General features: G+C 48.8%; 3 protein-coding genes across 3 annotated transcripts; 1 reads left to right on the forward strand and 2 right to left on the reverse strand.

Moving 5' to 3' along the window:
- Positions 1–1323: 1323 nt before the first annotated feature.
- EAH_00047390 (hypothetical protein, conserved) lies at positions 1324–3437 on the forward strand (the record flags this gene model as incomplete). Its single annotated transcript, XM_013391468.1, has 5 exons — positions 1324–1666; positions 1896–1924; positions 2038–2127; positions 2590–2751; positions 3192–3437. Coding segments are annotated over 5 exons (870 nt in total), but the record flags the coding sequence as incomplete, so codon positions are not given.
- Positions 3438–4579: 1142 nt separating this feature from the next.
- On the reverse strand, positions 4580–7291 carry EAH_00047400 (hypothetical protein, conserved; the record flags this gene model as incomplete). Its single annotated transcript, XM_013391469.1, has 4 exons — positions 4580–4687; positions 5099–5228; positions 5423–5487; positions 5927–7291. The coding sequence occupies 4 exons, from the start codon at positions 7289–7291 to the stop codon at positions 4580–4582; spliced, it is 1668 nt and encodes a 555-aa protein (XP_013246923.1).
- An 895-nt stretch (positions 7292–8186) lies between these two features.
- Positions 8187–10477, reverse strand: EAH_00047410 (hypothetical protein, conserved; the record flags this gene model as incomplete). Its single annotated transcript, XM_013391470.1, has 5 exons — positions 8187–8402; positions 8514–8813; positions 8984–9267; positions 9479–9735; positions 9924–10477. The coding sequence occupies 5 exons, from the start codon at positions 10475–10477 to the stop codon at positions 8187–8189; spliced, it is 1611 nt and encodes a 536-aa protein (XP_013246924.1).
- Between the last annotated feature and the right edge of the window lie 4914 nt (positions 10478–15391).

Raw genomic sequence — 15391 nt, forward strand, 5'->3', positions numbered from 1 at the left:
GCAGCAGCTGCTGCTGCATATATATGTATATATATAATATATATATATATATATATATATATATATATTAGATAAAAGCAAACAAAGAGGAGACAGAAGCAGCTGTCTCCTTTCTCTTTTTTAACAGAGATAAAGAGAGTAAAGCGTCGCCCTCTATTTTATTTATATTATTGACAGACTTCTCTTATTTATATTTATATTATATTGTTGACAGACTTCTCTTATTTATATTTATATTTATATTATATTATTGACAGACTTCTCTTATTTATATTTATATTAAATTCTCATTAATAATATATACGAGCTGATGTTCTCTTTGTTTTTATATTGTTATTATATTTATTATTATATATTATATTATTTATTATATTTATTACTACGCATTATATTATTATTTTTTTATTTTTATTATTATTACGGTGCTGCCTATCTAAAGAAATTACTCCTAATGCCCTGCTGCGCGAGAGTCAGAGGGTAGAGTAAACTATGCTGCTGCTGCTGCTGCTGCTGCTGCTGCTGCTGCTGCTGCAAAACTATACACCCCCGCTAATCATGCTGCTGCTGCTGCTGCAGCTGCTGTCGCTACTGTATTGTGTCTCCTGCTGCTGCTGCTGTTGGTGCTGATGCTGCTGCGGGCCCAGCCCGTTTCTGCCGCTGCTGCTGTTGCTGCTGTTGCTGCTGCTACTGCTGCTGCTGCTGCTTCTGCTGCTGCTGCTGTATACTGGTTATATAGGCGACCCTTCTGCTGCATTGTTTTGAGGTTTTTCTGTCTTTGTCTGCCCTTAGGGGGGCCTCTCATAAATAATTTATCGTCTCCTCTGCAGCAGCAACAGTTGTAGGGGCATCTATTATTAATCAAAATACAAGCAGCAGCAGCAGCAGCAGCAGCAGCAGCAGCAGCAGCAGCGGCTGCTGCTGCTGCTGCTGCTTGGGGCTGAAAGAAGAAAGCCTGATCTTCTTAGCTTTCTTCTCTGCCTTCTTAATTTTATTTTGTGTTTATTAAATTAAAATTATTTTTTATTTTTTATTTTACTGCTGGAAGCTGTACAGACACCCTAAGAGCAAGAGCGCTTCTAAGGGCTCTCTCTCGCCGGGCTTGGCGACCCTAAACCCTAAACCCTAAACCCTAAACCCTAAACCCTAAACCCTAAACCCTTGGGGTTTATATATTGGGGTTTACTCGCTTCATATTGCTACTTTCTTCTTCGTAGCTGCCCGTATGATTTCTTCTTATATCTCGTGCGCTGCTGCGTAAGAAGCAACGGTCTGCTGCTTCTGCTGCTGCTGCTGCTGCTGCTGCTGCAGCTGCTGCTGTTGTAGGAGCTCTTAGAGGGTGCTGCAGCATATCTTAAGGGCCCCTCTCATGCAGCTGGGGGGACTCAGTGCAGCAGCAGAGGCATCTTCTTCCTGGATATAGTCTTCTCACAGCAGCAGCAACAGCAGCAGGAGCAGCAGCAACAACAGCAGCAGCAGAAACATCAGCAGCAACAGCGGCGCAGTAACATCAGCAGCAAGAGCAACAACAACAGCAGCAGCAGCAGCAGCAGCAACAGCAGCAGCAGCAACAACAGCAGCAGCAACAGCAGCAGCAATCGAAATGGCACTCTTTTCGTGCTGCAGCTGCGACCCAGCAGCAGAGGAGGAGACGCAGACGCAGTTTGGGGTGGGGCTGCATGCATTATTTGTTTTTTGTTTAACTTTTCTATGCTCTGTCTGTCTCCTTTTATATTTAAATTGTCTGTCTCTTTGCTCTTCTCTGTCTCTCCTTATCCCGCTTTGTCTCTCTCTGTCTCCTCTTATAGGACGCGCATTATGAGGCTGGATGCTCGGGGTTTAGGGTTTAGGGTTTAGGGTTTAGGGTTTATGGTTTAGGGTTTAGGGTTTAGGTGTAGGGCCAGCGTTTGGGGGATTGTTGTTCAGGGTTTGGGCATTGGGGCCGCAAAGGCTTTAGGGCCTATCGTATAGGGTTTAGGGCCTATCGTAAAGGGTTTAGGGTTTAGGGTTTAGGGTTTAGGGTTTGGGGTGTATGTGCAGCCTTCTTTAGAGGGGGCACAAGAAGTTGGAGAGGAGCAGCCGCTAACCGCTGAACAAAAACAAAAAGAGAAAGAACGCCTTCAGGCCCTCGTGTGTCTCTGCACCTTCACTTATTACCGAGGGTTTAGGGTTTAGGGTTTAGGGTTTAGGGTTTGGGGTGGATGCATTATCTGCTCTCTTTGTTGTCTCTTTCTTTATTCTCTCTTTTTGCTGTCCCCGTTTATTTTCTGTCTCCTTTCTTTCTGTATCTGTTTATATCAAACATATAATACATATATATATATATATATATATTTATTTTATTTATATTTTATATACACATATATATATATATATGTATAAATAGAGTAAAGGATAAGCAGTATATATATATATATCTAAATCTGTCTGCATGAATCTACACACACACACACACACACACATATATATATATATATATATCTTTATTTATATATATTTTAGATATATAAATATATAAATATATATATCTTTATTTATATATATATTAGATATATAAATATATAAATATATAAATATTTATATATGTTTTAGGTGAAGTTATTCGCGAAGTCTGCTGTCTCGGGACCCCCTTGCGTTTTTCTGGATGTGTCGGCCAACAAGAAGATCTCGTGCAGATATTTCTTAAATAAAACCCTGTCAGACTTCTCTCTTCATTTCGCTAGCGGGATTCAGCACTCATTTCCTCTCAAATCCGTACGCTCAACGGTCTAGGGTTTAGGGTTTACGGTTTACGGTTTACGGGTTTACCGGTTACGGTTTCGGGGATAGGGTTTAGGGTTTAGGGTTTAGGGTTTAGGGTTTAGGGTTTGGAGGATAGGGTTTAGGGTTTTGTATTTTAGGGTTTAGGGTTTAGGGTTTAGGGTTTAGGGTTTGGAGGATAGGGTTTAGGGTTTTGTATTTGTTATTTCGCTTTGATGAGGCTTCCAGCAGCTGCATAATATTGGGGTGTATATGCAGCTGTCTTTAATGAGGTTGGAGTGTATATGCAGCTGTATGTATAAAAGATATTGGGGTGTATGTGCAGTTCCCTTAGGGTATATTGGGGTGTATATGCAGCTGTTGTATGAAAGATATTGGGGTGTATATGCAGGTGGATGATGTGATTTTTGCGAGTTGTTGGGGTGTATATGCAGCTTCGGGAGGTGTATAGTCTGCCAGCCTTGCAGAGTAATGCTTCAACCGCGAGTTTGTGTGAAAACCCTTCTTTGAAGTGTCTAGACAGCTCATCGCAAGATTGTGTTTTAATGATTGAATATCAAGACGGAGCCGCTGCACCGCTTAACCGTCTATTCTTAATAGAAGAAGGAGGCAAAGAAGCAAGAGACAGGTTTATAACTTGTCTTAAGGTGCTTGCTCTATACGCACAAAGTACAACATAAACAACTGCAGCAACTGCAGCAGCAGCAGCAGCAGCAGCAGCAGAAGCAGCAGCAGAAGCAGAAGCAGAAGCAAAAACGGCATGGCTGCAGCAGCAGCAGAAGCAGCTATGACAGCAGCAGCAGCAGTTAACAGAACTAGCAGCAGCAGAAGCAGCAACGAATGCTGTAACTAATGCTCCAACAGACGCAATAGTAACTGTCAATGTTGCAGCAGCTGCAGCAACAGCTGCAGCAGCAGCTGCAACAGCAGCAGCAATGCAGCGACCCCCGTAGTGGCGTTTGCGTATTGAGCAGCGCCGCAGCAGACTAACAGCTGCTTCTCCGCCAGGCATCAGCATCAGTAGCAGCAGCAGTAGCAGCAGCAGCAGCAGCAGCTGCTGCTGCTGCTGCTGCTGATGCTGCCTGAGATGTGGTGCTTAAGGGAGGCGATATTATTGCAGCCCCACAGCGCCTACGTTTTGGCTGTTTAAACGAATTGGAGTGTATATGCACCTCAGGTGTATCTGCACAACGTATGCAGCATGCAGAGCGGGGATCGGATCCCACTTGTTTATTATTAATAGGCTAATTAAGATAGTGTAGGGCTCGGACCCCACCATGTTGAATAGGCTAGTTAAGATAATGTGGGGATCGGATCCCACTTGTTTATTATTAGGCTATCTAAACTTCTTACCGTAGCAACAGCAGCAGCAATAAAAGCAGCAACAGCAGCCACAGCTGCAGCTGCTGCAGCAGCAGTAAAAGCAGCAGCAGCAGCAGCAGCAGTAAAGGCAGCAGCAGCAGCAGCGGCTGCAGCAGCTGGTAGCATTGAGGCAGACAGTGAGAGAGTTTGGGTGTTTTGTTTATTCGAGTGTACATAGCGAAAAAAAGATTTAAGAGAAAGTTGTGGGGCGGAGTATGCCGCGGTGTACGTACACCCCAATCGAAGCTGCGGTTTGTGTTTTAGTTTGTTTTAACTTAAAGAAAGAAATTAATTTAATTGTTTAAAAGGACTCCCAAAGCAGCAGCAGCAGCAGCAGCAGCACAAGCAGCAGCAGCAACAGCAGCAGCAAGAGGAGGACAGCTAGCTAGGGTATATAACACGCATGCATGCACATCGCACACCACCGTAAACCCTAAACCCTAAACCCTAAACCACAACATCACCACCCATATTTCATAGCTGTTTGATATTTTGATTGTCTCGTCCTCGCTGTCATCTCTAACATTTCGAGTTCCTTGTCGTGCGCTTCCGCAGCCAGCCAGTTTATCTGCGCAAACCCTCAACCCTAAACCCTAAACCCTAAACCCTCGAATCCCCACGCCCACTCATCCCACATAAAACCCTCACCCCTCTGCTAAACCCCATCCGTAAACTCTAAACCCTATACACCAAACCCTTGATAAACCCTAAACCCTATATAAACTCTAAACCCTAAACCCTAAACCCTCGAATCCCCACGCCCACCCACCCCACACAAAACCCTCAGCAGCCCTCTACACAACCCGCTTCGTATCCCCTATACCCCAAACCCTAAACCCTATACCCCAAACCCTAAACCCTAAACCCTAAACCCTAAACCCTAAACCCTAAACCCTAAACCCTAAACTCAAACCCTAAACCCTAAACCCTAAACCCTAAACCCTAAACCCTAAACCCTAAACCCTAAACCCTGGCGGACCTGGTGTTTTCTTTTTTGCATAACTTTGGGTTCGAGGGTCTCCGTCACAACCCCTTCTTTTGCGTTCCAAACCTTTGTAGCCAGACGCAGCTTGCCCTTCTTTTGAGGCCCTGTTTGCGATGTTAACTGCCTGTAGATACACCCCAAAACCCTAAACCCTAAACCCTAAACCCTAAACCCTCGAAGGCCAGAAAAAAAAAATAGCTTCTCGTACGAATACAGTATAATAAATATAAATTCAAACTGGGGTTTAAAGCCCTCTACGCATAACCTGTGCTTTCCCCCCTAGGGTTTAGGGTTTAGGGTTTAGGGTTTAGGGTTTACCAGTCAGGGTTCTGCAGCGTAGCCCCACTAACAGAAGTCGCACCCATGCGGCGCAAATCCCGCAGCTGCGAACAAACACACAAACCCTCACACCCTAAACCCTAAACCCTCATATCCAAACCCTAAACCCTAAACCCTCTAGCCACACCCTAAACCCTCAAATCTAAACCCTAAACCCTAAACCCTGGTTCTTGCAACACTGCTAAACTCTTCCCGCGAACAAAAGCAAAAATAGCAGCAGCAGCAGCAGCAGCAGACTATGGAGCAGCAGCAAATGAAGCAGCAGCAGCACACTACAGAGCAGCAGCAAATGAAGCAGCAGCAGCAACAGTAGCAGTAGCAAGGAAATAACTGCAGCATTAATATCAAAGTCTAAATCCCCAAACCCTAAACCCTAAACCCTAAACCCCAACCCCTAGGCGCCAAGCCATAAACCCCAAGCCCTAAACCCAGAACCCTAAGCCCCAAACCCTAAACCCTAAACCCTAAACCCTAAACCCTCACCTCAGCTTGTGAGATGCCTGATATGATGGTTTTCTCGATTCCTAGTTCCTCTATCGCAGCCTCCTCTTCTTTCAACGTCCAAGCTGCTCCTGCTGCTGTTGCTGCTGCTGCTGCTGCTTCATTTGCTGCTGTTCCATAGTCTGCTGCTTCTGCTGCTCCATAGTCTGCTGCTGCTGCTGCTGCTGCTGCTGAAGGCGCTTCTGTAGGCGCGGGCTCCGTCTTACTCTCTTGCACATCTCCACTGCTGCTGCTGCTGCTGCTGCTGCTGCTGCTGCTGCTAGTTTCTGCTGCTGGTGCATCTTCCTGGTCTGAGTCATAGAGAGTAAACATCGAAGTCAAGAACCCCTCGTTTGCTGCTGCTGCTGCTGGGCCCCCTGCTGCTGCACCATCAGCATCATCATCATCATCATCAGCAGCAGCAGCTGCTGCTGCTGCTGCTGCAGCAGCTGGGTCCTCAGGTTTTGCGGCTGCTGTCGTGTTCGTTTGTTCTTTTTTGATTTGCTGCTGCTTCTTCTGCAGCACACGGGGCATCATCTGCAGCGCCGCATCTCCTGCTGCTGCTTCTGTGGCAGGAGAGGCTGTTGCTGCTTCTGGTTCTGCTGCTGCTGCTGCTGCATCCGAAGCAGTAGCAACAGCAGCAGAAGAAGCAGAGCCCAAAAGCCCCAGACAGCCTGAGGCTGACGACCCCTGTGGCTTCGGCAGCGACTGCAGCAGTGCTAAGTTGCTGCTGAGTTTGCTGTTTGCTGCTGCTGCTGCTGCTGCTGCATCTTCGTTCTTAACCTGCGGCTTTGCTGCAACACGCACCGCCTCCCACACATCTTTTGTTGTATCTACAAACTGAAATAAGGCCCCATACTTCAGCACGGGTACCCCATCAGGTCCTATTGCTGTTGTTGCTGCTGCTGCTGCTGCTGCTGCTGTTGCTGCTGCTGGAGTTGCTGCTGCTGCTGGTGTTGCTGCAGCTGAAGCAGATCCTCCCCGCTTCTGCTGCTCCTCGGACTTCTTCCCTGCTGTTGCGGCATCTGCTGCTGCTGCTGCTTCTTCTTCTGTTGCTTTTGCTGCTTCAACTCCTGCTGCTGCTGCTCCTGCTGTTGTTGCTGTTGCTGCTGCTGCAGGGCTATTCCTGATCTTATTCTTCGGCACAGGAAAATCCAGCTGTGTCTTTGGAGATATTCTTTCAGCACTCACAGCCCAAGCAGGGGGCCCCCCTGGGGGCCCCCAGGGGGCCCCCGTCAAATCATCTGCTGCTGTTGCTGCTTCTCTGTTTTGATATGTTGAGGTCTCTAGGAGGCCTAAGGAGGCGCTAGGAGGGTCTATATCTTCATCTGTAAAGTTAAGGGAAATTAAAGCCTCCAAAGACCCCATAGCTTTATACTAGAACATGCCTGCTGCTGCTGCTGATGCTGTTGCTGCTGCTGCTGTTGTTGCTGCTGAGTTTGGGGGTTAAGGGGAGGGTTTGAGCCGTTTCTCTTTGTTATTAAGGGGTAAATATAAAGTGAAGATTAAATAATACAATTTATATAACAAAGAGAAGAAAAATATCTCCGATTTAAGATATACACTCTAAGCAGCTAAGCTCCCAGGTGTATGTACAGCGCAGCGCCGTGGGGCTCTGAATGCTGCTGCTATAAAACAAAAATAAAAATTTATTATTTGAGAACTTTTTAAGTTTGTTTTATTAAATTTAATATTCTTAGAGCCTGCGATGGAGAAAACTTATTGCTCCATTGCAGCAGCAACAGCAGCAGCAGTCGCTGCTGCTGCTGCTGCTGCAGCAACTGCGGCAGCAATAGCGCCCGAGCTGTTGCTGCTTCCCAGCAGACATTCCTTAAACAATTAAAACAATTCAGCGAATTGCTGCTGCAGAAAAAGCCACATCATCTCCCTTTATTCATGTCTAACCAGAGTGTGCTGCTGCTGCTCTTGCTGCTGCTGCTGCTGCTGCTGCTGTTGCTTGCTAGTGCTAGTGTTGCCTGTGCAGCCGCTGCTGTTGCTGCTGCAGCTGCTTCTGGCCAGGGAGCGAGCTCTCTCTGTTTCTCTGCAGGCGCTGCCGCTGCGTTGCTGCAGCTGCAACAGTCCTGCGGCAGCGGTTGTTGCTGCCGTTGCTGCAGCTGCAGCAGGCCTGCAGCAGCATCAGTTGCTGCTGCTGTGCAAGTGCTGCTACCTCTGCTGCTACTGGTACTGCTGCTACTGTTGCTGCTGCTGCTACTGCTGCTGCTGCTACTGCTGCTGCTGCTGCTACTTCTGCTGCTGCCCTGCATCACTGAGGAGGCGCTGCATGCAGTTGGGCCCTTCTGGTGCCCTTAGCAGTCATCTGCTGCACTTGCTGCAGCGCAAGGGAGCTGGGAACGAGGCCCCATTGCCCCGTGTCTATTAAAGCACCCAGATCCTTAACAGCATCTTGCTGCTGCTGCTGCTGCTGCTGCTCGTGATAAGGATGCGTCAGAGGAGATCCTGTCGCTTGTTTGGGGTCTCTCTGAGGCAAACAAACAAACGGCGCAGAGACACACCAACACTTGCAGCAGCAGCAGCAGCAGCAGCGGTAGCAGCAGCAGCAGCAGGGGCAGGTAAGGGGTAGCTACAGCACAGATTCCGTTGCGGTGTACAGACAGTTAAGCACCTGCTGCTGCTGCTGCAGCGCGAGCCTCAACAGCAAATCAATGAAATCGACGACTACCACCCCTGCGCCCTCTTCCCCGCTGCTGCTGTTGCTGCTGCTGCTGCTGCTGCTGCTGCTGCTGCTGCAGGCTGATCCGTAGGTCTTGTTAAGGTCTTGCAAACTAAAGAAGAGAGGCATCACTCTCTTCCCGTGTCTTTCTACTCGCAGCTGCCAGCAGCAAAAGAGCGGCACTCCGCAGCAGGCCTTCAATCTCCGTGCTGCCAGCACCTAAACGCATGCAAACTGCAGCAGCAAACGCATGCGAACTGCAGCACCAAACGCAGAAGCCAACTGCAGCACCAAACGCAGCAGAAAACACCAGCAAACTCAGCAGCAAACTGCAACTGCAGCAGCACCAGCAGCAGCGGCAGCAGCATATACTCATAGAGTATTCCTACCGCTTCTTTTGAGGGTACAAAGACCCACTGAAAGAGAGGGGGGCCCCCAGGGGCCCCCACCTCATCTTCATCATCTTCTCCAACTCCCTCTAATCCCCACCCATCACCCTCCATAGCCGGAGGCCCCCCAGGGGCCCCCTCAGGGGCCCCCTCAGGGGCCCCCCCAGGGGGCCCCACAGGGGCCCCTGAGGGTTTGGGTGTGGGGGAGCGGAGTTTGAGATATCGCCGCAGTTCAGGCCAAACGCGAGCGAGTGAAAAAGCTGCAAGATGAGCATCTACTTGAGCTGCAGCAGCAGCAGCAGCAGCACCAGCAAAAGCAACAGCAACAGCAGCAGCAAAGCAGAAGCAGATGCAGAAGCAGGAGCAGAAGGCGCTACAGCTAAGTATCCACGGACAGCAACGCAACACCAACAGCAACAGCAGCAGCTGCAGCAGCAGGACTACAACAGAAGACACAGCAGCAGCAGCAGCAACAGCAGCAGCAGCAGCACTGACGCGCTGATTTGAGTATTTGCTGCAGGTATTCATTAGCATCTGCAGCATCAAGGAAGAGAAGCCCCTTCTGCACCTGAACAGAGCGGGTTCGCCTCTCCCTCCACCTCCAAAAGAACCGCAGCAACCCTTTGCTGCTGCTGCTGCTGCTGCTGCTGCTGGGGAGAAAGATTTGCTGCTCTGAATAAATGAAGGGGTTCCCGGCTGAGTCCACCACTGCAAATACAGGGACCCCCAGCACATGCCAGTCGAGCTGCAGGCTGCATGCAAGCAAATGCGCAAAGATAAACAACACAAAAATGAGCTTAGGGTTTAGGGTTTAGGGTTTAGGGTTTAGGGTTTAGGGTTTTAGAGGCCGAGGGTTTAGGGTTTTCAACGGACTCCTTTCTCTCAGAGCTCAAAACGCCAATGCGAGACAGAGGCCGAGGGTTTAGGGTTTTCAACGGACTCCTTTCTCTCAGAGCTCAAAACGCCAATGCGAGACAAAAACCTCCTAATAAAACTCCCTTCGCTCTGCTGCTGCTGCTGCTGCTGCTGCTGTTGCTGCTGCTGTTGCTGCTGCTGCTGTTTGTAAGTCCATGCGAACCCAAGGAGATCCCTGAGGGGGGAAGGCCCTACGGAGAAGGCTGGAGGAGCAGCACGAGCTGCAGCAGCAGCAGCTGCTGCTACAGCGCCAGGTTTGAGTGCTGCTGCTTCGCTCGCGTTGTTGCTGCAGCTGTCTGCTGCTGCTGCTGCTGCAAGCTGAAGGTGCCGCTGCACCCCAGGTGTACATACAGTACACAGGGGGGTCCTCGAACAGGGGGCCCCACGGGGGCCCCGAAAAAGAGCTATGAGGCCCCCAAGTGAATGAATCTGTGGGGTGTCTCTGCTGAAGTGAGCCTTTACTTGCACGCAGCAGCAGTTGCGCGGCAGCAGCAGCAGCTGCAGCAGCAGCGGCAGCAGCAGGAGGCGGTGCTGCAGCCGGCGCAACGGGAGCCCTAGACGCTGAAGCAAAGTCAGCATAATGTTTATAGAAAGACAAGAGGAGGGGCCCCCAGAAATAATATGTTTGCTGCACTGGGGCCCCTCACCTCTGTCTGCTGCTGCAGCAGCAGCAGCAGGGGCCCCCCACCTGAGCAGATTATCTGCGCCTCTACAGCGGCGCTGGGGTCTCCTTTGTTATTTTTTATAATTAAAAATATATAAAGACATGAGAAAATGCAAGTAAATGTAAGAAGAAACAACTGAGACCAAGGGCTCGTGAGGCCCTACCCCTACAGGGGGCCCCCCAAGGGGGGCCCCCATGAGGCCCCCTGGGGGCCCCCCTGTACCCTTGAGTAGGGGATGTGTGTAATAAGTTGTTGAGTGTTTCTGTCTTTGTTTTAAAGTTATTTCTGTTGTACTGATGTCTAAAATAAAACATATTTGTTGTACTCCTCTTCTTGAGGCGGCGAAGAGGGGAGAGAATAACAAAGAGCTGCAGTATAGCTTTGGAGCTGCAGCAGCAGCAGCAACAGCAACAGCAACAGCAACAGCAGCAGCAGCAGCAGCAGCAGCAGTAAAGGACAGCACCCCCATTAAGGGGCTCTCCCCCACCTCTACCACTAGCAGGAGAGAGCGCCTTTTATAGGGTGTTGCCTTCTGTCTCCTTATTGCTATATGCTGCTGCTCCTGTTAATGCTGGAGAGGGTACAGAGACACTCAGACTGTGCAACTAAGAGGCTTTTTCTTTGCTTTGTACACTCTAAATATTATGTCCTCAGTTTGTATTTTTTAACGCATGCTTGAATGCTGATATTAAGCAGCTTGCAAAACAAAGACAAACAGTGAGCAGCAAAAAAATTAATGATTAATTTTTTAGATTAATTCTAAGTGAAATAAAAATAAAGAAAATAATTTATTCCTTTTTATTACCTGGGTCAGTCAAAGGCTGGCTCATGCGCATACGTCTCAGGAGACAGCCCGCATGCAACAGCATTGCAGCAACGATAGTCTAAAATATTGATGGAGACAGCAAAAGGGACGGCTTGTTCTGCATGCATGCAAAGGGGCCTTGCAGTGTTATTTACAAAGAGGAGTGCTGCACCTCATCTCAAGCCACATCCTCTTCTCCAGCTCGGGGTCGGTGGGCTGCTGCACCCAGAGCGTACGGAGACACAAAGAAGAGGAAGATATCTGCTTCCTTTGAGGTATTCTTGCCTTATGTCTTTTGTTTATATTGCAACGCACTACTGCACTAAGAAAGAACAGGGGTCTCGGCTTTCAGTCGATAGCACCACTTGGCTCTAAGGGTCAAGAGCTAGCACAGCACTCCACGCCTAAAGCGGGGCCGCCTGCTGCATAGCAGCATTTGTTAGAACTCTTGCTTCTTGATAAACTCAAAAACAATATCTTAAAACTCCCCTGTAAGTTCTTCGAAAACCTGAACCCCTTTCTCTCTTTGCATCAAGACCTTCATCAGGCCTTCTTGCCCTCTGGGGATAAGCACTGGGGAGCCTACACCCGCTCAGAATCTCATATAGGGTAGAGTGTCTTTAAAGCAAAAACATATTATAAAAAATATCTCCTTCTGTCTTTGCCGATTATGCAGATATGTTGGGTGGCGCAATGTGTGGGGGCAGTGGAGGAACTCTTTTCTTCTTTGAAGTCGTCTTTCCTTCTCGCCAGTACCCGCAAAAATATGCAGCAGCTATTAGCATTTCTGTAGTAGAAGGGGGCTCACAACGATGTGGTTATATCTAAGAAATGGTGCCTCATCTCCTAAGAACAACAGGGGTATGGAAGCCCCCCGTTATGCATTGCGATTTAGGGTTATCCTCAGGGCGCTAAGGGAGCAAGCAGCAGAGAATTGATAAAACGTAAACAAACGAAGCTATCGATAGAGCGCTGCATCCGGAAGTACAAGTCCTACTCCTATATTAATATAGTGCATTGCAGAGCTGCCCTTCGCAGGGAGACAACCTGCTGGGCCGTGAAGGGGGAACATTAAGGGGTGAAGAGGCTGACTTTATTGAGATGAAGGAGTACATAGGTATAAAGGAGAGACAACTATCATTACCTTCACCTTAGATGAGAAGGAAGGGAACGAGTTTAGTGTTGACCCGGATATTCAGCTTAAGGATATATATTGTAGCTGCTAATGCCCCAAAGAAGATAAAAAAAGACAATCCACAGAACGGAGCATTGACTACCTTTGCAATAAGCAAGGCCGCAGAATCATTGATTGCAAACTTATGAAGAGAGAAGCTGGTGAACAACACTTCGAGCAGCGCTGCAAGGGGATTAGGCAAAGCTACTGCCAAACCGCCGTGGCCCCTACGCAGTCTGCGGCGCACTGAAGAAACAACCGCAGCAGCAGACCCTCCTCGGGCTAACTCTGCGCTCGTGCGGGCTTGAAATAATGCTTATGGGTTGCTAGCGCTCCTTGACACAGGCTGCGAAAAGGATCTGCTATCTCTCCGTTGTGAGAGTCGTCAGACGACAGCACCGATTCACTTCTGCAGATCTCAATACACCCCGATTGCAAGCGCAAGACTGCGCTTTATACCTGCACTCGCAAGCCTATAGCGCGCGTATACGCCTATTGGCTTCATGATTACCCCGTCAGAATTGCAGCGACAAGTCAGTTACAGTTTCGTGGGGCCAACCACAGATACGCCTGCTGTTATATACTTGGACGGCTAGCTGATATCCACCAGGAATGTGCATGAGCCCCTGCAGCACCTACTCCGGCGTGGCCTGCAACTGCTATAAGAGGCACTCTGGCTCCTGGGAGCACGAAACCTTCTTTTATTTCCATGCAGATGATTAGCTTCCTAGGACTTAGCCCCTCTGAAGAGGGAGTCAAACCGGAGCCAACGAAGTTAGAGGCCATTCTGATGTGGGAGCTACCCGTACACCGTTCCTCGATCGCTCTGAAGTTCCTCACGCTCGCAATACACTACATCAGCTTCACCCCTAAATTGGTTGCTATTGCCGCCTATCTATCGGGGTGGTTCAAACAGGCTAAACGAATTACTTGGATATAGCTGAGACGGAGCCTTTAGGACCTTCATCATACACTTGGGATCGTCTCCACTGCTTGCGCTCGTCGCTTTGAACAATTTTTGTTTTACTCCTAACAATCCATGTCAGTGACACAGCGGCTGATATATTGCGCTATCTCAGGATGCTAACTACTCGACAAAACACCAAGTAAGCCCCTGCTACTCTCGCTGTCTCTGTCGTGCCCTGGGTCCGGCTAGATAGCTTCACGATGTCGTACACCAACACCTCGCCAATTAGCCCTATAGCCGAATGTAGATTTCTCCTTTATTTTCTATTATTTATTTTTGCTTTATTAAAGACCTATTGGAGATATAGTTTTACTAATATTAAAGGAGCTGAGCTACTTGGTTCCCTGTTTGCTGGGCGTGCGGAGACGGTGTCAGTACAGGCTCGGGTGACACACCCACCCCTGCGCTAGCTATCATCTGAACGCCAGTCATGATATCATCTCAACATTCTGTTTTATTTATATTATTATGCACCTAATTTGAACGACTTTAGGTGCTTCGCCCGTTGGTCTGAGACAAATGACTGGCATAATAATTGGGGCTGACAATAATGTTATGCGCCAAGAGAGCATAAGCATTCAATATTCGAGACGGAGTTCTTGGTCTGGTTGGGAGCAAAGACGTTGCCGGCATTATTAATGAGGCAGCGTGGTCTTCACCTTTTAAAGGGATCAACCATCCCTGACGCACCTGGCCCACGCGGTGCGACTTCACAGTCATGTCTATCAATTAAATAACCAACGTGGTAGCTGACGCGCTCTCCCGACGCTCAGCCCGTCAGGCACTGTGTCCTTCAATTGCACTTGCCTGTGATGAGTCCCATTTCCTTTCTAAATTGCGTTCTTCTTACTCCTTAGACGCTCCCGAAGCTGCTGTTCCTGCGAAGCCCAACACGGGGCGACAGGTTCAGCACTACAGCATAAGAGGGGATCTCTTGTGGTACCAGACCAGGGGTAGACTCCGACGATTATACTCTCTTGCTCTGCGTCGCAAGGACGTTTTGCGCGAAATGCACAATCATCCTTTAGCGGGCCGTGGTGTGGTCAACACAACACTGGAGCGGGTGGCTACGTCCTTTTATTGCCCAGTGTGCCCTCCCGAGGTGAGGAGGATGCCCTCGCCTCTCCGCAAAAAGAGCAAGGAAGACCGTGGAAAATTTTCATCCCCGGCTGCTTGCAATCTCTTCTGTTCCCGAACGGATCAGGACAGATATCTTAATGGATTTCGTAGTGGGTTGGGCACCAGTTAGAGGCTGCGATAGCATCTACGTCGTTGTGGATAGGCTCAGCAACTATGCCCACTTCATCTCCTGCTCAAATACGGCTACAGCACTCCTCATCTCTGGAAGCTCAACAGCTTTCCGAAGAGCTCTATTACTCTGGTGAGCTCGGCTTTCGTTGTAGTGCACAGGCACTACAATGGTGTTTGGCTGCGATAGCATCTACGTCGTTGTGGATAGGCTCAGCAACTATGCCCACTTCATCTCCTGCTCAAATACGGCTACAGCACTCCTCATCTCTGGAAGCTCAACAGCTTTCCGAAGAGCTCTATTACTCTGGTGAGCTCGGCTTTCGTTGTAGTGCACAGGCACTACAATGGTGTTTTGGCATGGCCTCTAGAGGCCTAAAATCATGAAAGGGTATGTTAAATTTAGAATGCTTCACGATTAGGACATTTTTAAATAGAAATCAGCTTAATAGGCTCAGAAAGCTCGCCAGCCGGCACCAGCTTGTGGCTGGTTGCGAGGCTGTGCTGTGATCCTGGCCCACGCCCCGGGCGTGGGGTCGGCGACCAGTTCCATTTATATAGGGTTTTCTTGGGAACGGCAAGCAACTCGAACATTCATTGGGTTGTTAACTGCGTTTATAGCGGTTTCAGCGAG

This window comes from Eimeria acervulina, genomic scaffold (assembly GCF_000499425.1).
Source record: "Eimeria acervulina Houghton genomic scaffold, Eah_scaff725, whole genome shotgun sequence".
Classification (NCBI taxonomy): domain Eukaryota; phylum Apicomplexa; class Conoidasida; order Eucoccidiorida; family Eimeriidae; genus Eimeria; species Eimeria acervulina.